General features: G+C 40.7%; 1 protein-coding gene across 1 annotated transcript in view; it reads left to right on the top strand.

Moving 5' to 3' along the window:
* cacna2d2b (calcium channel, voltage-dependent, alpha 2/delta subunit 2b) overlaps positions 1 to 21306 on the top strand; it is a gene marked incomplete at both ends in the record, with an annotated part of 29074 nt that extends 7768 nt beyond the window's left edge. Inside the window, 36 exons of the mRNA XM_080846286.1 lie at positions 4787 to 4903; positions 5301 to 5360; positions 6616 to 6660; positions 6873 to 7002; positions 7388 to 7519; positions 7971 to 8028; positions 8652 to 8702; positions 8839 to 8938; positions 9035 to 9196; positions 9415 to 9525; positions 9899 to 9977; positions 10186 to 10235; positions 10745 to 10834; positions 12249 to 12314; positions 12676 to 12750; positions 13003 to 13077; positions 13472 to 13543; positions 13667 to 13738; positions 13858 to 13919; positions 14098 to 14174; positions 14646 to 14706; positions 14880 to 14977; positions 15457 to 15547; positions 15644 to 15706; positions 16861 to 16964; positions 17358 to 17456; positions 18486 to 18577; positions 18801 to 18848; positions 19082 to 19153; positions 19267 to 19419; positions 19783 to 19835; positions 19966 to 20021; positions 20191 to 20317; positions 20455 to 20564; positions 20895 to 20977; positions 21205 to 21306. Coding sequence (XP_080702412.1) covers positions 4787 to 4903; positions 5301 to 5360; positions 6616 to 6660; positions 6873 to 7002; positions 7388 to 7519; positions 7971 to 8028; positions 8652 to 8702; positions 8839 to 8938; positions 9035 to 9196; positions 9415 to 9525; positions 9899 to 9977; positions 10186 to 10235; positions 10745 to 10834; positions 12249 to 12314; positions 12676 to 12750; positions 13003 to 13077; positions 13472 to 13543; positions 13667 to 13738; positions 13858 to 13919; positions 14098 to 14174; positions 14646 to 14706; positions 14880 to 14977; positions 15457 to 15547; positions 15644 to 15706; positions 16861 to 16964; positions 17358 to 17456; positions 18486 to 18577; positions 18801 to 18848; positions 19082 to 19153; positions 19267 to 19419; positions 19783 to 19835; positions 19966 to 20021; positions 20191 to 20317; positions 20455 to 20564; positions 20895 to 20977; positions 21205 to 21306 — 3096 coding nt within the window. The remainder of the gene's footprint in view (positions 1 to 4786; positions 4904 to 5300; positions 5361 to 6615; positions 6661 to 6872; positions 7003 to 7387; positions 7520 to 7970; positions 8029 to 8651; positions 8703 to 8838; positions 8939 to 9034; positions 9197 to 9414; positions 9526 to 9898; positions 9978 to 10185; positions 10236 to 10744; positions 10835 to 12248; positions 12315 to 12675; positions 12751 to 13002; positions 13078 to 13471; positions 13544 to 13666; positions 13739 to 13857; positions 13920 to 14097; positions 14175 to 14645; positions 14707 to 14879; positions 14978 to 15456; positions 15548 to 15643; positions 15707 to 16860; positions 16965 to 17357; positions 17457 to 18485; positions 18578 to 18800; positions 18849 to 19081; positions 19154 to 19266; positions 19420 to 19782; positions 19836 to 19965; positions 20022 to 20190; positions 20318 to 20454; positions 20565 to 20894; positions 20978 to 21204) is intronic.
* Positions 21307 to 21624: the final 318 nt, after the last annotated feature.

Genomic DNA, 21624 nt, shown 5'->3' with positions numbered 1-21624 from the left:
AGTAGACTCTAGCCCTGGATACTCTAGCCCTTCTCCGATCTTTATGTATGTTAGGCAGATCTTCAATATTGACAATGTTCATGCAAACTCATTTCAGTGTGCCAAAATAAGAGTAACCCAAGACTCAAATGGACCACTGTTGCCTCAAGTCTAGTTAAAAACCGCATAATACCACTTTGGCATAAGTTCATGCCTGCACATAAAAAATACCTGTTTTCTTCTGATCTTGGCTAAATTATCACATGGCAAAATGTAGTTATGCATGCAGTGGTGGAGGAAGTACTGACGTTTACTTGTTAGGTAAAAGTACAAGTACCCAGGAAAATGAAAGTAAAAGTAAAAGTAAAAGTACTACATCAACAATCCTACTTAAGTAAAAAGTAAAAAGTACTTACTTTTAAATTTACTTTAAAAGCAAAAGTACTCATGCAATGGGCTGTCTCTCAATGTCTAGGCTGTGCCATTTTGATAAAGAAATAGCTACTGGTAATAAATGCCTCTACAGATGTCACTACTAGTAATAATTATAAGTAACAACATTTGTTAATTGGAAAGGTTGGTGTACTCTATTTTACAATTCTGCGGATGACAAGTTATCTACCAGGAATTATTATAAGATAATACCATTAAGCCAAACCAATAAAGACACAATGTTATGTCTTTTAATCTTTTATTTAATTGCAAACAAACGTGTAAAAAAATGGAAATATGAAACATGAAAAACAAATGGAGTTGTTAAACTTGTCAATGCAGAGTTTTATGCAGAAAAAAAAAAAAAAACATATTGAGTAACCCAAGACTAGGCATTAAGTTTGCATGCCAGGCAATAACCAGTCAATAAAAAAGGGAAATCTTCACGTTAGCTTGACATTGCTAAACTACCAGCTTTATCTTACCACTACATTAAATACATAATCAAGGTACATTCGTGTTATTTTGATGTTATTGCTGTATGTCAACGTGTATTTTGCTAGCCTGACAATGTCATACTCATAATTCTAGTCAGAATATGACAGAGAGAGTCTGATACTGGTCCATTGAGCTGTGATTATGGGGCGTGTTTCAAGAAAATGCCTCTTCGCTCAATTGGATACCTAGAACCAATCAGAGCAACGTAGTATGACCATCTGATACATTAAACTTTTACCGGATCCCGTAGGAAGGACGGCAAAAACATCTTTTCAATCGACAAATGCCATAATCACGTTTCTCTGTTCCTCTTTCAAAATGAATGCACTGTCAATATCTGTGAGGTATGCATGCTCACGTTATACTTATTAGCAGCGAGGCTAGCTAGCTACTATGTGTTTCAATGGATTTTTGGTCTAAGCGTTAGCAATAACCTAACAATAATGGGCTAGAGAGCTTCAGTTAAGACCTACAATACTCAGCAACATTCGTGTTGCACATACACAACTGACCGAGTCAATGTAGACATAAAAAAGTCATGTAGATAGCTTGATTCACATAAAATATTTCCCACTAACAGGCTCCCGAGACGCCGCCATCTTGGTACGATTTCAAATCTACCGTTACTTCAACTCAAGCCATCTGTCCATCATTGTATAAAGCCCGTCCTGACAATTTGATTGGCTAGATCCGTTTCGGATCTGTGATAATTTCTCCCCAACGGAGCAGTGCCAAACCGAAATTCCAGACCAAAAATGTTGTGGGCGGGGTTCGGTCTGGTATCCAGGCTAGTATTTTGCTAGATAACAGTATAAAATCATGTCAGTAACTGCATACGATATGCAAAAGTCATAGACATTAACTTAGAATAGCAAGAACTCTGCATAACGCGACCTGTTTCTCCAAATTTGAAGGCGAATTTCTGAAGGCTAGCAACTCCTTTTTTGAGGTAGACAGGAAACGAACTGAAAACTCCACGAGTCATTCTTGGGGCCTCTGAACTTGAACATGTCTTAAATAAGGCCAAGGGTGGCTCATATCAGAGGGCTCAGTCGAGGCTACCTCTGGATCCATGTTGAATGATTAGACCAGTTGTTCTTAACCTGGGATCGATCGAACCCCAGGGGTTCGTTGAGTCACTCTCAGGGGTTCGGCAGGGGTCAAAACACACACAGTAGGCTATAGCCCGGTTCACACTAGCAATGTCGGGCCGTTTTTGTCGGCAGTTTAAAAATTGGCTGCCGACAATTTGGCAACACTCAATTTTTCTCCGCTGTGTTAAATTACAAATATTTAGTTGCTTAGTCAAATTGTGCATTTCTGAACTTGTATCTGGAAGGCAACACCAAAAGACACATTGATTTGCAGTTGATATTCATTGAGTTATGTTTTTGTGTGAAATTCATGTTTTGTTGGTGTTGTTTTTTGAACACGGTGATTTAGTGTGCAACTGATGCATGGTTCATTTTGTGCACTAGTAAAACATTTACCTATGTTTTAAAGAAATCATATTTAATTTTTTCAATTACGAAGGGTTCGGTGAATGCACTGATGAAGCTTGCAGGGTTCAGTACCTCCAATAAGGTTAAGACCCACTGGATTAGACCGTTTGTCAGGCTGTCTGTTGAATGTCAAGTCTACCACTCGCGCTGCTGTCAGACGCGTACTCTGCTATCATTGGAGCTGATAGAGACACCTGATTGGTTTAAAATTTCAACAGCAACGCTTCCATGTTTTTGTGTAGGCAACATTTTGGCGAAACTGTGTTCATAAAATGAACGAGCAACAACATATATTGTAAAAATGTAGCGGAGTAAAAGTATAGATAATAGCTCCAAAATGTAACGGAGTAAAAGTAAAAAGTATGCACTTATTTTGACTTAAAGGTGCATTAAGGATTAATAGCTATTCGCTAAAGGTATGCTAGCAGCTAAAACTAACGAAATCTCTTGAAATGTGCTGACTTTGACATTATGACAAACTAATTACTCAACGACTGTCCTTACACAGTCAAACATCAATCATGTGCAACACAAGACTAAGCAAGACGGCAAATAAGCTACTTACTAGATCGGCAGAAGGTAATCAAAGTCAGGTCGGCGGGCATCGGCAGGCAAAACTACTGAACGCAGTTATATGCCTATCGACCCTGCTATGCCATTGGCACGGACGCAATTCTCCATATTAAAAGTCATTGTAGCGCCCCAATTTTTTTTAAGCTGTTATTTTAAGGTTAAACTGCTTATCCTAACCCTAATCCTGAAGCATAATTGTTGCATATTGTGTCTTTAAGTAAAGTACTGATACGTACAAACTTTGTTACATTCCACCACTGTATACATGTAGTCACTGAGACGAGTCAAGGATGTGAGTTGATGTTGATATGTCTGTTATTTATTATTCCTCTCTCAGCTTTGACCTGGAGGTATCATTGCTTGCTGCTATGAATATATAAACAGCATAAAATAGGTCATTGTGAAAGGGCAGGGCAGTCATGAATTTTGTATTCATCGTAGTACGTGAGAGTTAGGTAGTACGTTTGAGTCACACACACCCACACACACACACACACGCACACACAATATAACCAGGATTGCTATATACGTAATTGTAGGATTGCTATTTATTTACTGAATACAACCAGGATTGCTATATATTAAAGTAAAAACAGGCATTGCAGATGATAGGAAAAAGGAGATATAGGTAATAAAGTTATCCCTCTTTTAGATCAGTGTCTAATTATTAGACCCTGTCATATGTGTGCTTTTTAAGGGCTGGCTTTTCAGAGGTTTTGATTGAGCGGGGAATTCTTAGTTCTTTGGTTTCAGTTTCAGTTTCAGGTTCAGTTTCAGTTTATTTGTTGAAGAGGGACAGTGTACATTAATAAACATTAAAATGTAAATGCACCCAATTGTAGCCAAAAGGCTAGTTTCCATTGGCAGTCCCCCTGCCAGAGTGTTAATGGCTAAACAACTTAAAAAAGGCATTAACTATATATATACACATATACATATATATATATACAAACATAACAATGACAAAAAAATAAAAAATAAAATGAAATACCAGTTCTAGTGACCAATATATACGTTCTAGTGACCCACTAATGCTCACATTTTTGGTTATTTATTAACCATTTTTTAAGGTTTATTTTAAAGCTGTTAAATGAGGTTGATTCTCTAATGTTCTGTGGGAGATGGTTCCATTCCTGGGCTGACCTAACTGAGAAAACCGACTGTCCAAATACACTTTTTTTTAAAGGAATATCACAGTCTCCTCTTGCTGCCCCTCGAGTAGCACTGGTTGCTGATGTTCTAAACTTGACTAGGCGGCATAGTGGTGGGGGGGCCAGGTTCAACCGGATTTTGAACATTAAACAGCAGTTCTTAAATGTGATCAGATTGTCCCAACTTAAAAGTCTGTATTTTTGGAGGACAGAACAGTGATGGTGTGAATTAGGTTTTTTATCAAGTATTTTGAGAGCCTGTTTGTAAAGAGACATGACTGGTTTAAGAGTAGTGGAGTTTGCAGTAGACCAGGTTATTTTACCAGTTTGGTAAAGGTTGTCAAGGGGCAAAACAATCACTCCTTGTCATCAAGCAGTTATATTATTTCCGAATTAATTATAAATTAATAATTGAGTCAGAATTGAGTGTTGGCTCTTGGATCACTTGGCAAGATCATGTTCATGTGCTCTTGTAATGGCGGTCTCTCTCCCCAATTTTCAGTGTCAGACCAATAATTAGTTTCTTTCCCTTGAATGACATATGTGGCTGTTAGTGCTATAAAGGTTGCTGATAGACACAAGTGTCTATAGCCAGATATGTTACAGAGTTATTCATGCACTGTCCTTTGCATCAACCTTTTTATGACCTAGATCTACAGTGAGAAAAGGAGACAGTACAGTCTGATGAAGAATGACCCCAAAGCTATGGTGGAGAGGGTGGCATCTGACATTGAGAATCTTTTGGCAAAGAAACGCAAGGCCCTCCGTGTAAGTGATTTATCTTTTTTCTCTTGAAAGTCTGAACAATCCTTTCCACTAAACCTGTCTCAGTGTTGTCATAATTACACTACGTACATATTACGTATACGTGATATTTTCCTTTCAACTCCCTAGTTGACTTGACTTGTCCATTAATCCATTGCACATGTATTTTTGATCGAATTGAACTGTTTAACTCAACGGCATGACTCACAGCATTGCTGATATAGGCTTGCTGTGTATCAGTATTGCTTTAAATAACTGTGAGTCACACTTTAAGCTTCTTATTAATGGCTGTGAGATGATAGCAACAGGGCCAAATCCTCAATAAACTCATGTCAGTAAGCTCTCTTCGGAGTGATTGGTCTTTCAGTACTAACCCTGATGTTTGAACTTTGACCCACAGAAGCTGGCCAGTGAGGCAGAGCGCCTGCAGAAGGAGCATCTCTGGCAGGACAGCATTAAGGTCAGCTGCTCTGGAATATGTGCCCACTCACCCAGAACTCTGTGTCATATCCCACTCACTGTTGCCCTAAATGGCCATCTTGACTCACTGCCCACCCACCTCATGCCCAAAATGGACAGCTGAAGATTTATTTACAGAAAGGGAGAACACCCAGCCTGACGATGTCATACTCATAATTCTAGTCAGAATATGAGTCTGATACTGCTCCATTGGGCTGTGATTATGGGGCGTGTTTCAACTAACCAGGGGGAAAAAATGCCTCTTCGGTCAATTGGATATACCTGGAACCAATCACAGCAACGTAGTATGTGACCAGGGCCAGCTGATGAATTAAACTTTTACCGAATCCCGTAGGAAGGACGGCAAAAACATATTATTGATCGACAAATGCATTGATCACCTTTCTCCGTCCTCTTTCGGAATTAATGCGCTGTCGATGTCTTCTAAAACAGATTTGATGGCAGAATCAAGCCTACACATCTCAGCTCTCCAGCGGCAGCCATCTTTGTTGAAAACGAATTCAAACCAAGCGGTGTTTGGTGATGTGGTTGATTACGTTACTGTTACTCATCTGTCGATCATCGTATAAAGCCCGCCCTGACAATTTGATTGGTTAGGTCAGTTTTCTGAGATCTGATAGTTTCTCCCCAATGGAGCAGTGCCAGTCTGAACTTCCAACCTCAAATGTTGTGGGCGGGGCTAAGTTCGTTCTGGTATCCAGGCTAGAGAACGCCTAAAACTCTGTTTACAATCTAAACTTAAAGAACAATACAGTGGGTTAGAAGAGCATTTAGAGCAACATCCCCCTTTCATTAACGGTCCACCCTCATCTCTGCCTCGGTTATTCAACTTCCTAACATCCCCTGAAATGGAACAGCCTCTTGTCATTGGTGCTACACCTGCAAAATATAGTTTGGATTCTGCAGAGCAAAGCGTAGACTTCAAGAGCCTATGCATCTCACACTAAGTAGCATGAATCCCACCACTATGATTCAGTCCACTGTGCACTGTGGTGTTTTTAGCAGAGGGCTTGGGGTCGCTTTGAGTCCTACAGATAGTGGCAGTCCACTTTTCTGGTTGATTCAGTCCATTAGGCCTGAGAGCATAGAGTGCAGGCCCCTTGACTCAGTCTCGCCCCATCCTCTCTGCTGGGGGTTTGTGCAGGCAGCCGTCAGGTGAAAGTGTTGGGTTAAACAAGCAGCTAGAGCTACCATGTTCTCTCTGTCTCAAGAATCCACTTAATATGTTTTTGTAGGAGATGGATATGAAGTATTATGATTCCAAGGCAGACCTGGACTATGTAAGTTATGACTCTTTGGTTTTCTTCTAGAACTCTAACTGTTGTAATAGTTCAGGTTTATACTAATAGCTTGGCATTTTTACATTACATCCCTAAGTCATTACTTTTTGCATGAACTCTGAGTCCCTGAGGCACAGATGGTTCACAGATGACAACTTTTAAATCTCTCTCACTTCCTCTCTCTCTCTGTCTCTGTCTCTCGACCTTTGTAGTACTCCATTGAGGGTGATAGTGAGCCGACAAACTCGTTGGAGTTAGAATTTGTTTACGATCCAAACTTCAAGAACAACGTCAATTATTCGTTCACTGCAGTACAGATCCCCACAGACATCTATAAGGGTGGTAAGGACTTAATATGCAATGCTCTGATTCACCACACATACAATTAAACAAATATCAATGTGTAACAAAAAATTCGGAATAAGGTAAATTAGTGCTTTGCCCATGCTTCATTTGGGCTTTGTAAATATAGGATAAAGCTTTCTAACTCACCCAGACTGTGCAAAAAAGACATTCATTCAACGAGGATAATTCCAATGTTCAACTGCAATATGGTTCGAGTTTGTTGGACAAAATTGTATATTGTAGTATGTCGTTGATCCAAAACAGTTTTGGAAAATAAGGGCACAAAATAAGGGCCCAGAATAAGGGAACAAAACAAGTTATACAAACATGGAACACCACCACCACCAGAAATGAAACTCCACCAATGTCCCTGCTCTTGTAGCGCCAATAATTCTGAATGAGCTGAACTGGACGCAGGCCCTAGAGAAGGTATTCATGGAGAACAGTCGCGAGGACCCCTCCCTCCTCTGGCAGGCTTTTGGTAGTGCCACAGGCGTCACCAGGTACTACCCAGGTATGTCCACCAAACCCATCCATGTGGCTTTATGCGAGAAGTTGATTAATTAGCCCATTTTGTCAGACATTTTTCAATGCAATAATTTTCTTTACAGTTGTACTTTTTAAAAACCTTTTTTTTAACAATATTTAGCACCATCAACTGATTTCCAGCCTTTGTCCTCAGACAGTTGTACATTGAGACAAGAATAAATTATTCACATGTATGTGCCCTAAATAATTCATGGAGATGTTTTCATTTCCATATCTGCAAATAATAGAAGAAACACCACTGATGAATATTACCAAATGAACATATGTGCATTGATGTAATATAAAGTATATAATGTATAGAAAGTTATTTGTATGCATGTGCATTGATCGTATGCATATGAGTATATATACAGTATTATTAACTGTATGCATGGTTGTTTGCCTGATTCACATGGTTGTGCTGCTTCCTTCCCCAGCTACACCATGGAGGGTGCCTGATAAGATTGACCTTTATGATGTCAGAAGGAGACCCTGGTGAGCATGCCAGATGCCCTGGATGACTGTCTCATGACTAAAAAGATGAAGAAAAAAAAAACTTTCACAGAAACCTTTACCTGAAACAGAAATTATGAGGTTTATTCTTTTTCTCATACCACTCGTAAATGTGTAACGGGCTGCAAGAACCAAATGCAACTGTCGTGTTGCCCCAATATTACCTAATAGTGACTGAAATGCCTTTGTATCAAAATATAGTCTGATATTAGGATATGGACAGCTTGTTGCAGCTATTCATCCCTCAACTGAATTTCATGGCTGTCAAATTGCGGTTGAAATAATTATAAATCGAAACAGTGGGTTTACCTGTGCCTGGGCTCATCATGGGAGCCTGGAACAACCCACTTGGTCCATTAAATGTTAGGTGTATCAATTTGGTGGCACTGACATGCAGTATTTATAATGCTTGGATGTCTGCTGTCCTCTTATGCAGTGCACTTTCCCCATGGAATGAATGTGAGCGCAGGTAGACTGTATGCACATCGTCTCTTTATACATGCCTAAGGCTTTTTTTTTTTTTTTTTTTTTTACAGTTATTCTGTGTAATGTATGCACAGCTGTGGAACATCATTTTTTATTTTGCCTTTCATTACTCTTCTCAGGTACATTCAGGGGGCCTCATCACCAAAAGACATGGTCATCCTGGTAGATGTGTGAGTATGATTTACAACTGTTTTCACAGAGCAATGTGTCTGGGTCACTCTGGTAATGTGCTTTAACAAGAACATGACCTGTGACTGGACACCTTTAGGCCCAGTTGTTAAGCAGTTACCCTTCATTTGACAACAGGAGTGGCAGTGTGAGCGGGCTTACCTTAAAGCTGATCAAGGCATCAGTGATGGAAATGTTGGACACGCTTTCAGATGATGATTATGTCAATGTGGCAAGAGTGAGTATGTTTTTTTTGTTGGAAACTGAAGTATGGAAACAGAACTATGGCTATGCTAAGAAAACCAGTAACACAGACAGCTCTGTTTTTCCCCAGTTCAATGAAAAGGCAGAGCCCGTTATCCCTTGCTTTGAGCACCTGGTGCAGGCTAATGTACGCAACAAGAAGATCTTTAAGGACGCTGTAATGCAAATGCAGGCCAAGGGCACCACGGAGTACAAGTCCGGCTTTCACTTTGCCTTTGACCAGCTACTGAACGTGAGTCATTGCTCTGGAGTGCTAGAGCTTTAGCTTTGGCCAAATAGCCAAAATATAGCCTATTCCAGAGATGAGTGTCTCCTGCTCTGGACCGAAATAGTGCTAAATATAATCTCCTGTTGTAGCTTCCACTTCTGCCGTCTCAATTGAGCCTGTTTTCCCTTTCCTTATATTTTCCTACTTCATCCCCCTCCCATTTCTGTCTCTTTCATTTGCAGAAAACAAATGTGCCACGAGCCAACTGCAACAAGATCATCATGTTGTTTACGGATGGTGGTGAAGATCGAGCTCAGGACATTTTTGAGCAGTACAATTGGCCTAACAAGACAGTAAGTGTCTTAATAAATTAGAGGTTTATCAACCTTGGGGCTGTATTAAATCGACTGTCATTGGCTGTATTATGATGAAACTCCAGTGTTTGTAATCATGCTGGAAAGTAGAAATTTACACTGAAAGGGCATGCTAACATTCCCATCCCTCGTGCAAGTAATGATTAAGTTCTTGTGCTTTTGTTGTTAGTTTTTTTCTCTTTTTTTCCACTGTCTAAAAGTGTCCATGTGGACCATGACTACTTATATGAAGCCTGGCCTGCCCTACTTTGCTATAACACACTCTGGGCTTTCATAATTAATGGATGCATAAGCTGTTATTGCTGAGATACTTTTCACAAAATAAATGTGTCCATCTCAATTTTTTTTCAAGGTCCGAGTATTCACATTCTCTGTGGGGCAGCACAATTATGATGTCACCCCTTTACAGTGGATTGCTTGTGCTAATAAAGGTGAGAATGTATTCTGGAATAGAGTTTTATGTATAATATATATAAATATATAATATAAGTAACAGTAAAGCATCGTTAAAGAAGTAGAGGCTGATATAATGTGTTGCTAGCATCCTATTGCCTAGTTTGTCCCCTTTTAATGTGCCACATTTTCTTTTGTCTTTCTCTCTCTCTCACTCTCTCTCTCTTTTTCTCTCACTCCCTGCAGGATACTATTTTGAGATCCGGTCCATCTGTGCCATAAGGATTAACACACAGGTCAGTGTCTCTATTTCTCATTATGCTGCTGTTCACAGGGAAGCATGTGTTCATATTTGAATCAGAGATGGGACTGCGCTCCTGCCGTATGCACTCTCATCTACCTGTGGGCCTAGCCCTGCATATGCCACCTGCTCTCTCTGTACGTTTGCATGCTGTGTCCTCACATACTGTACATCCACAGATGTGCCCCTGGAGGCTGTATCCTCTGAGTACTTAATGACAATTTCTTCCATGACAACAGCATCCTTTGGGATCTCAGCTCTCTTCAAATATTTCACAGTTCATCTAGATAGATAGATGGATACTTTATTAATCCCAAGGGAAATTTTAGATCTCAGCATGCGTTCCCTCAGTTTCCATGGATGTATACTTAAACTGGTCCCATGGCATGTCTACATACTTAGTATTCCTATTGAGTTATTTGCATACCCTAATTTATTGTCGAATGTCTTGTTGATTGTGGTTTTTGTGAGTAAAATTGCAACCTTTTGTTCCTGCTCTGATAGGAGTATTTGGATGTTCTTGGACGACCCATGGTCTTGGCTGGGGATGATGCCAAGCAAGTGCAATGGACAAATGTCTATCAGGATGCATTGGTGAGTGAGCTCACTACCATATTGGAAGAAGGTTATGTAACCTTAGGATTTGTATTTGTCTTTGCCTGTGCGTTTGTGAGTATGCACGCTTGCATACTTGTGTATGCTGATATTTGTTAAAGGAACAATGTGTAGTTTTTAGTGGCATCTAGGGGCACGGTTGCTGGATTGCAACCAGGTGAATATCCTTCCTATACAAGTATGCGCAAGTACCTACAGTGGCTGTCAAATAAACAACAACAACAACGTGAAAAGCCCTACCTCAAGCCAGTGTTTTGTAGAAACATTGCAGTACAACATGGCAAACTATACACTAATGAAATCATAATTATGAATACTAAACTCCTCAAAAAAAGTTCGGAAACATTTCTTCAGTCGGTTATCCCTCACCTTTAATAATACCAATTGGTATTGTATTGTATATCTTAGGAAAGCCTGATTAGTCACCTTTACAACGAGGTACAACTTGTAAGGATCGTGCATTCGTGGAATGAGCAACACAGCTAATCGTGCGGGTAGCGGCCCACATTTTTTTGCCAAAATCCTAAAAAAAAGTTCGGAAACGTTTCTTCAGTCGATTATCCCTCCCCTTTAATAATACAAATTGGTATTGTATTGCATATCGTTGGAAAGCCTGATTAGTCATCTTTACAACGATGTACAACTTGTAAGGATCGTGCATTCGTGGAATGAGCAACAGAGCTAACTGTGTGGGTAGTGGCCCAAAAAAATGTGCCAAAACCCCCTGCAATATTCTTCTGTTGGTATTCACTCTTGTTTTGAGTTGCTTGGTGGATTTGATGATTCTCCCACAGTATTAAGACAAAAACAACACATATTGACCATGTTTACACTTTATTCATTTTACACTGTCAGGGACCTCAGTAGGATGTGGATCGTGCATTCGTGGAATGAGCAACACAGCTAACCGTGTGGGTAGCAGCCCAAAAATGTTTGCCAAAATCCACTGCAATATTTTTTCCTTAATACTGTGGGAGAATCATCCAATCCACCAAACAACTCAAAACAAGAGTGAATACCAACAGAAGAATATTGCAGGGGATTTTGGCAAAAAAATGTGCGCCGCTACCCACACGGTTAGCTGTGTTGCTCATTCCACGAATGAACGATCCTTACAAGTTGTACCTCGTTGTAAAGGTGACTAATCAGGCTTTCCAACGATATACAATACAATACCAATTGGTATTATTAAAGGGGAGGGAAAATCGACTGAAGAAATGTTTCCGAACTTTTTTTGAGGAGTTTATATTCCATTTCAACTAATAAATAGCAGTAAAAACTGCACACTGTGCCTTTGATAGATGTATGTTTGGAGAGCAGAGAAGTGTTATTTCACTCAGTGAGGAAAACACGATCTGTGATTTGCCTCATATTGTTGTATTGCTGTTTACAGGGCCTAGGACTGGTGGTGACTGGGACCATGCCTGTATTTAACCTGACAGTGGAGGGCAACTCGCAGGTACTGGCATGTCAGCGCAGACTCTTGTAATCATGCCTGCTAACTATTTGTTCTCTGACTGAAGCGAATCAGTAATTGATTTGGGGATTGCATCAGAAATTTCATAGAGAAATTTAAGAGAGCATTAGAGACCTCTAGAATATACCATAAGTAGAAAAGAATAATGGTCTGTTTTTTTTTACTATTCTTTCTTTTTGTGTTTATAGTCAAGTACTTGTTCAAATATCAGATCAATATTGGCAAATGTATATAACCTTGTAGAGAATAAGCACTACAACATAATAATAGTTTCTCACTTTTTGAAAGCTGTCAACTTTTTGTTTTTTTCAAGTGAATATAATCGTCTACTTTTCCATCTTAGAACCAACTTATACTGGGGGTAATGGGCATAGATGTTCATCTGGATGAAATCAAGAAGCTTACTCCTCGCTACAATGTGAGTTTATTACTGTACATGTTCTCTCTATATCACAGTGATACACAAACCCTCATCATTTAACATATTAAAGGGGAACACAACAGCCTCACATTTATCTCTTAAATCTCTGTGATATGATCCCTTTATGGTTCAGTCCTTTACTGGTATTGTAAATTACACTGGTATTGTAAATTGAATGAAAATAGCTTTAAAATAATAGGAAAATAATAGGAATAAACAGTCTAAATATTCCTCTCTCTATCCTCGCAGCTAGGAGCCAATGGATATGTGTTTGCCATTGATCAAAATGGCTACCTCCTCCTCCATCCCAACCTGCAGGCGAAGGTCTGTGACTGTTTTCTCTGCTGATCTATCATTACAGTAATGCTTCTGCAACATGTTTACAATGTCTCACAAGAAACTGTTTCCAGATCACAGGTTGTTCATGAGAACTGCACTGCAGTGTTCTTTTAACAGTGTATTGTGATATCAATTGTGAATGTGGTATATGACATTCACTGTTTCTAATCTGATGCATGTTGTCAGAATATTAAAGCATAAGGTCTCAGATGCACTTTTTCACCATCATTTTTTATAGAAAAAATGAAATAATTAACAGTATAATTCCTTGGTTATCACTGAATTCAGTGCTGCCTAGTGTAATGTTGCAATGCTACTCCCAAACGCATGCGTAGCATGCGTAGCTGTGCACAGATGCTGACTTGCTTCGTGTCCCCAGGCTGTAGACCTCCCAGAGCCAGTGACGCTGGACTTTTTGGATGCAGAAGTAGAAGATTCCAAAAAGCAGGAGGTAATACTCGGACTCCATCTTCTGTGTAGCTTCATCCTGTCATATGTGACAGGTCCTGGGCACTGTCATGGTGAGTGAAATGAAAGTGTCTGAATTTAAGAATCGTTATGTTTACCAATCCAGATTCGGCGGCAGATGATCGATGGCAAACTTGGGGAAATGACAATTAGGACACTGGTCAAATCCATTGATGAGGTTAGTTTCTTGTCTGTTTTATTTGTACTTTTTGGTAGCTTTCTGGTGATACTGTATTTTGTAGACTTAAACATCTGAATGAAAAAAAGTAAAGACAAGTATTTTTGCCCTTAACATAGAAATACATCGATGAGGCTGAGCGAATGTATACCTGGACTCACATCAAAGACACAGACTACAGGTTGGTTCACATGGGTCGAGGGAATCAACTCTTGTTGATGTGAAGCTCATATATTCATGGCCTAGTTTGGGTCTTTTATCTGCAGAGGAAGCTGTGAACAATGCAGGGGTGTTTCACTGAAGTTGTCTATTGTTTTTTCCTGCTTACTCTTTTCATGCTTCAATTGTGCCCACTGCAGTTTGGGTCTGGTACTTCCACCCTACAGTGAATACTACCTTCAGGCAGACTTGAGCGATGTGATATTACAGCTGCAGTGTGAGTATCTGACATAAGGTTCCCTAAACCACAAAAGGCATCTGACCACAGCATGTGTTCTCCACCGTAGCCTACAGCATATAATCTTCTGGCAGTGTTTAAGTGCTGCTTCCATTAGCAAAACTAGGTTTTAGGATTGCGTTTCCATTTTCCTGCTCAGTGTGCAAAAATAATCCACATTGTCCCATGAGGGGTTTATTTTGAACTTCATCTGCTGTGCTGCTTTGCATATCACGAACAAGCTGAAACTGAATTTATGCCTGGAGCATTTGACATCTTTAGTTGGATTAGAGACACTGGGTTATTTTTCAGTTCATATTTAGGAATGTAGATACATAGGCTACATAGATTTAACAACAGCATATAAGACACAGTAAAGATAAAAGTTAAGAGCCTTTTTGAGGGGACTTAGGGCCCCTGTACCACACTGACTCGACCTAAGCTGACACAAACTATCTCTGTTTATCGTAGATTTGCAGTCTTTGCTCCCAAACTCGTTTGAGTCGGGTGGGCATATTTTCCTGGCACCGAGGTATGACGGCCTGTCTAACATGTTTATTCAGACACAGAAAGTCTGTATAGTGCCGTGTGGCAATGTGTATGTATGAGCAAACCTATTCAGTGGGGCTGGGCTCATTAAGTTGTTCCAGTGTTCTGTATGAGTGGAGTGTTTCTCTCCATGCTAATCCATCCCTCTCTCCCCAGAGAGTACTGCCAGCGTCTCCCCATTGCGGAGAACAACACCCAGTTTCTGGCAGACTTCATCTCCTCTCTGGTGAATCTGAGACCAGACTCAGAGGACTGTGAGTCCCCTTCTCATTCTTCTCTTTACCCCCTTTACCCCCTGGTGTGCCCTTGGTCTCGGGTGGATACTGAGCTGGCTGAGCTATAAGGTCATAGGTCACTAGACTGATACTTGTGCTTGATTCTGCATTATTGGTCAGTGGCAGCCTTTCAACTTTCTTGTTAAAAGGAGCAGGATAAACCAGGGCTTAAAGATACATGCCAGTAAAATTTCTATGTTAAGAGGCACAAAAAGTAGTTCAGCAATAATGTGAGCAAAATGTTTTGCCCAAAGAGCCTCGTCTTATTATATGAAGCTATAACTATATGGTAAGCATACATAAAACTATATGGTTAGCACATTCTGAGTGATATTCAGGATGAAAATGCATATCAATAAACTTGTGTAAACTCAAATAACTTAAAAAATTGATAATTGATGTGTGTGTGTGTGTGTGTGTGTGTGTGTGTGTGTGTGTGTGTGTGTGTGTGTGTATAGGTAATCAAGACCTCATTCACAACCTCCTTTTGGACTCAGAAATCATGTTTCAGTTGGCTACAAGGGTGTGGAAGAGCAAAGACCTCAACACGTAAGAGGCAAACTCATGCCACAAATATATATTTACATATGGATGCATACATTTTACATGTAGGACTGACTCTTGGATTGAACCCCCTTTTTGTAGGTATGGCTTCCTGGCATTGTTTGCAGCTACAGAAAGTGGGATAACACGTGTTTACCCCAAAATGTGAGTTTTACTGACTTAATGCAAGACTTAATCTTAACATTTTTAGTATATTAAATTGATTGTATAATTTCCAATACAAACTCCTCACAAAAAGTTCGGAAACGGTATTTCGGTCAATTATTTCTCCCCTTTATTGTATATTATAGCGTTGGAAAGCCTGATTAGTCACCTTTACAACGAGGTACAACTTGTAAGGATCGTGCATTCGTGGAATGAGCAACACAGCTAACCGTGTGGGTAGCTGCCCAGTAGCTCCCTGCAATATTCTTCTGTTGGTATTCACTCTTGTTTTGAGTTGCTTGGTGGATTGGATGATTGCACTCTCCCACGGTAATAAGGAAAAAAACAACACATATCGGCCATTTTTACACTTTATTAATTTTACACTGTCAGGGACCTCAGTAGTGTGTGGAAGTTCCACACGCAGCCACAACAGCTTGGCACCTCCTCCTCATGCTGGTCACCAGCCTAGTCACACACTGCTGTGGGATGGCATCCCATTACTCAACCAGGATTTACCGCAAGTCAGCAAACATGGTTGCGTTGGTCACTCTGGCACGTACAGCACACCCAACCTGATCCCACAAGTATTCAATTGGGTTGAGGTCTGTAGTCACGGCAGGGCATTCCATCCTCTCCACTCCCAAATTTAGGAGGTACTCTGTGATGATCCTGCCTCTGTGGGGGCAAGCGTTGTCATCCTGGAGGATGGAGTTAGGTCCCAAATTTTGGAGATATGAGATCGCCACTGGCTCCAGAATCTCATTCTGATATCTCACTGAATACCAACAGTATGGCAAATGTAGCTGTGTTGCTCATTCCACGAATGCACAATCTTTACAAATTGTACCTCATTCTAAAGGTGACTAATCAGGCTTTCCAACGATATGAAGTACAATACCAATTGGTATTATTAAAAGGGAGGAATAATCGAAATAACGTTTCCAAACTTCTTTTGAGGATTTTATATTCAAGATATTCTCTTCTGTATTACCACCTAGTGAGTATTCATTTTAGTTTTCCTCATTTTCTTGGACATCTTTTCTCTCTTCCTGACTGGATGGTCTTTGTGGTCAATATAAACGTATTGATTATTGGAAAGCACTGCTTCACAAAGGGCATGTATAGTTACTGGCAAGAACATGTGTTTCTAGGGCCGCTGATTCATGGGATGAAGACCCAGAGCCCTTCAACACCAACTTCTACCGCCGGAGCTTGGACAATAAGGGCTACATGTTCAAGGCTCCCTCTCGTGTTTGTGAGTTAGACCACACTTCGGCTCATTACCCTCTGAACATAGTGCTGTCCTTAAGCAGTCCCGGGTCAAGACACAGTCATTGATTCAGTTTGATGGCCTGGCACTGAATGCCTTTGTCCTGCAAGCTCAGTTGGAGGCATGAGATCTTATGCAATTAAGCTGATCCAATTGCTTTTAAAGTAGTGCCGGGTCATTATCAATACAGTGAACAGCTTGAGACAATTGTCAGTTTTGTCAGTTATATTTATTGTGTACAAATGTTGCTTTATTTTACTTGTATGTATTATTTTGAACACTTAACTCTGCTTCTTAGAGAGTGAGCAGGGCATCCATTTTGCCTAAGCACAGTGACATGTGTAGAACTCTGAACCTGGTCTTCCATTCACTCCACAGCCATGGATGACCCCCTGACCTCTGAGAATGGCAGTGTGGGTATTCTGGTCAGCACTGCTGTGGAGGTGTCAGTCGGGGGAAGGACTTTGAAGCCGGCAGGTGGGTGGGGTCGAGAACCTGCCAAATGGTTCAGTCCTTGGTGTTACGGATTGACGGGTGCTGTGTGAACTCAAATGCACGACTCAGACAACAGCAGTAGATAAAGAATAAACGTTTTACTTTCCAGGGTTCGGTACACGGTAAGGCAGTCCATAAGCAGGCAAACAATCCAAAGGGGCAAAGGGAAAAGAGAAGTCGTAACACGGCCCATGGTTGGCAACACGAGAAAACCTAATTAAATACTGTGAACACGGAGAAACACAAAGGCACCACGGAAGAGACACAGAGATACAAACACGTAACAATAATGACGAGAACGCCACGACAGACAAGAATGCATTGACTATATATACACACACACACACACACACACAACAGATAACGAGGGACAGGTGAGAACAATCAAGGCGGGGCAGACAATGAGACACAGGTGGACTTAACAAGGGGAATTAACAGGACACAGGAGAAACCAATAAGACAAACAACCCGGGTGATGATTGGGAACAGGTGAGGGCACATGGCATACACAAACAAACACAGGAAAGCACATGATGGGAACACGGAAACACAAGAACTAGACAAAGGAACAAAGATCACATGACAACACAAGGGAGACAAACTAATAAACAGAACAAGAACAGATCAAAGACCTTACGCTTGTTGTCGTCTGTGTACATCAATTTCATTCAATACAGTTCTGTTTTTCAGTGCTCATCTAAATTCAAAGTTGCTTTGAGCAGTTTAATCACATTATTAATCAGAAAACAGGTTCATTTATGTTCTCTAAAGCTTACTCATGTTGTTCCATTTTCACCTATCTAAACACTTTCATGTTCATCCTTCTAACAACATGTGTATAAGATGATACTATGCGGTGATGGAACCAACATTATCTGAACTTACCAATTCAGCCCTAATTTTGATCTTAGTTTTACCATGTCTCTTTTTTTTCTTCTTTATATCTGTGGTTGTACTAACTGGTGTTCTGTATTTCTGGCATGCCCTGCTTGTTGGGCTTCTCCTGACCAGTGGTGGGAGTGAAGCTAGACCTGGAGGCTTGGGTGGACAAGTTCAAGATCTTGGCCAGCAATGTCTCTGACAATCGCCAGGGCTCTCATAAGGTGACTGAAACCAGCTTTGCATTTTCTTCACGCTAGCCACTTCATTTATGTAATAAACTTGTATGTTCCATTTTCACAAGTTCCTTAATATTGTATAAAGGTGGCACAGAGGTGGGGGCTACTGTATCATTGTACATCCTCCTTAAAACAGTGTATATGGGCCCTGGTGAGTTTGGTTCTGATGGTTGCCTTTGCTTTGCCATATCTGTTTGATTCTGTGCAGTGTGGACCTTCAAGAAGCTGTGAAATGGACTGTGAAGTAAACAGTGATGTAAGATACATAAATATAAATATATATATACACACACAAAACTCACACGGGTGATATTTTCATTATGTGACAATTAAATCCTTTGTCCACAGTAGCTGCATAAATCTGTCCACAGTAGCTGCATGTATTAATATAGAATATATTACATTTGATTTAAACCTACATTAGTCGAATAACTGTTAGCACCTGTACTATTTTTAGTGATGCCAAGCTGTGCTTCTTACTGTCCCTAGGATCTACTCTGCTACCTGATTGATGATGGGGGTTTCTTGGTTATGTCCAATCAAAGAGATCATTGGAAAAAGGCAAGTTGCCCCAGATGATGAAGCTAATGCTGATGGTGTAGTGGCAATAGAATTGGTAGTAGCAGCAGTGTTACTCTATAGTTACTCTTCTAGTTGATCTATCTCTTCCTCAGGTGGGGCTGTTTTTTGGCGATGTGGAACCATACCTGATGCATGCACTGTATGAGAGCTCCATCTTTGGTCGTCACCAGACCTTCCAGTACCAGTCTGTGTGCGAGCCCCTTACCAGCAGCCACACAGGAGCAGCCCCCAGAGGCATCTTTGTGGTGAGATATCGCTTTCTGACGGCATGCCAATTTTACTGGATACAGAACAAAGGAAAATGCATTTCACAGAGTGATTTAATTGTGTTGGATGTATCAGGAATGAGACCAACACAATGTTAAGTACTTGTGTTTAGTTTTGCAAGTATGGTACACAAGTTATATGTTCTTAATGATAAAGTTGATTGAGTTGGATTGGTTTTGCTGATTCATAAGAAGTATAGTGCTATGAGATGACATCTGCACAACACCCTAGTTAAGGTGAGCAGCATTCATTGTGAGTTGATTGTAAATTAAAATGTACTTCTCTCTCCTCCTTTCTCTTTGGTCTTGGTCTTTGTATCTCTCCCTTTTTTTGTCCCCCAGCCCTCCATCGCTGACCTTCTCCGACTGGCTTGGTGGTCTTCAGCGGCTGCATGGTAAGACCCTACACATGAGCACTGTCCACGCACATCATTAGTTTCACCATAGAGGTTGACAAATAAACATGTAGAAATGGAAGTAAGCTGTGACTTTACTCAACTGAATTAAACTCTGTCACATTCATAGGACTCTACTCCAGCAGATGCTCCATGGACTTGCCTATAACAGCTGGTTCAATGTTGGTATGTATAGGCACATAACATAATGTAATTGTCCTGGTCATAGCACGTATTTCTGTCCAGATACCCTGGTATTTGGGTGTGTGTCTGTACAATAACCCTCCAAATAGTAGAAACGGGGTGAATGTAAATGCATGTGTTGGCATTTTGTGAGCAAGTGTGTTTTGTTTAGATGATGCCATGGCTGACAGCTTCGACTCAAGAGGGGGCAGTAGCTGTGTGACCATCCAGAGCCAGTTCTATTTCACTAACACTACCAATACCTATGACATGCTACAGGACTGCGGAAACTGTTCAAGGTGTGTGTGTGTGTGTGTGTGTGTGTGTGTGTGTGTGGGCGTGCAGTTTTATGTCTTACATAACTCATACTCTCTTATAGACATGTGCTTAATTCTGACCTTAGCTTTGAGGAGAAACTGATACACCTTTCTTTAAGGTTGTTCCACTCCAAACGTATCGAGAACACCAACTTGCTTTTTGTGGTGGCCGAGACTCTGCCCTGCGGCAGCTGTGAAGTGGAGCGGCTGACTCTCCTGAAGACTGACTGTATCCTTCCATTGTCTCAGAAACACCTGTGTGCCTGCTAGCTCATACTGGCACACCTCGTGTCAGTGCTAGGTGGATCATTGTATTGATGTTGATGACTGTTTATTATGGAACGCTCACATAGTGAAACAGACACACACACACACACACACACACACACACACACACAAACACATACACACACATACTCACGGCCTGCAGATAGTCACTGATACAGATAGATATCTTGACTAGTTAAATCATAATGTGTCTGTATAACTGAATTTTGACCTCTAGTGCAGGCCACTGTGCTGTCTATTTTGGTGTGCTTCCTCAGCCTCTCCACTCTAGTTCAGGAGGAGAACCCTTGTGAAGTCCTGAACTCATCCCGCTATCGCAAAAATTCAGCCAAGTGCTTTGACTACAACACACTGGTAAGGCATCAAACATCACATGGTATTGTCATTATCAGAACTATCAATTTAATCCACAATATCCAATGTATTAGCCCTGCAAATCCCAGAACAATAGTCCCAGAACACTAGTGAACACAAGTGTGTAACCCGCACAGTGACTGACAGTGCCATATGACGTGTCTTGCTGGTAACAGGTGCAAATGTTTCTCTTTCTCCCTTCTTTCCTTGCTCTCTCTCTCCCAAAGGAGAACACAACGGAGTGTGGAGGAGGCTACTCTCTCCATGCCTCATTTGGCGTCCTCATATGGGTGAAGATCATTTCATATTACCTCACGGGCAGTTCTTGAATGGAGGCCAGTCAGAGAGAACTGCCATTTGTTTTCTTTCTGCTGTTACATTTCCCAAGTCCTCCTCCCCCGCTTTTTGTCATCTTTCAAGTATTTGCTAGACCCTGCCTCTTCCTCTCAAGTCCAGTATTATCCACATTATCTTATCCGAGAGAACTTTTACAGGAAATTTAAGTTTTGATGGGAAAAAAATGTGTTGCCATATGTGTTAGATATACTCTGAACTTTGCTTGCCAAATTGAAAACGTTCAAGGGGAAATGGGAAACCTCTTTACATTCTCATTAGCAAGTCTGACTGGGTTATGAATACGCATTATA

Source organism: Sprattus sprattus, assembly GCF_963457725.1.
Source record: "Sprattus sprattus genome assembly, chromosome: 10".
Lineage (NCBI taxonomy): Eukaryota > Metazoa > Chordata > Actinopteri > Clupeiformes > Clupeidae > Sprattus > Sprattus sprattus.
The sequence above is the reverse complement of the archived record's forward strand: the minus strand, read 5'-3'. Positions and strand labels throughout refer to the sequence as shown.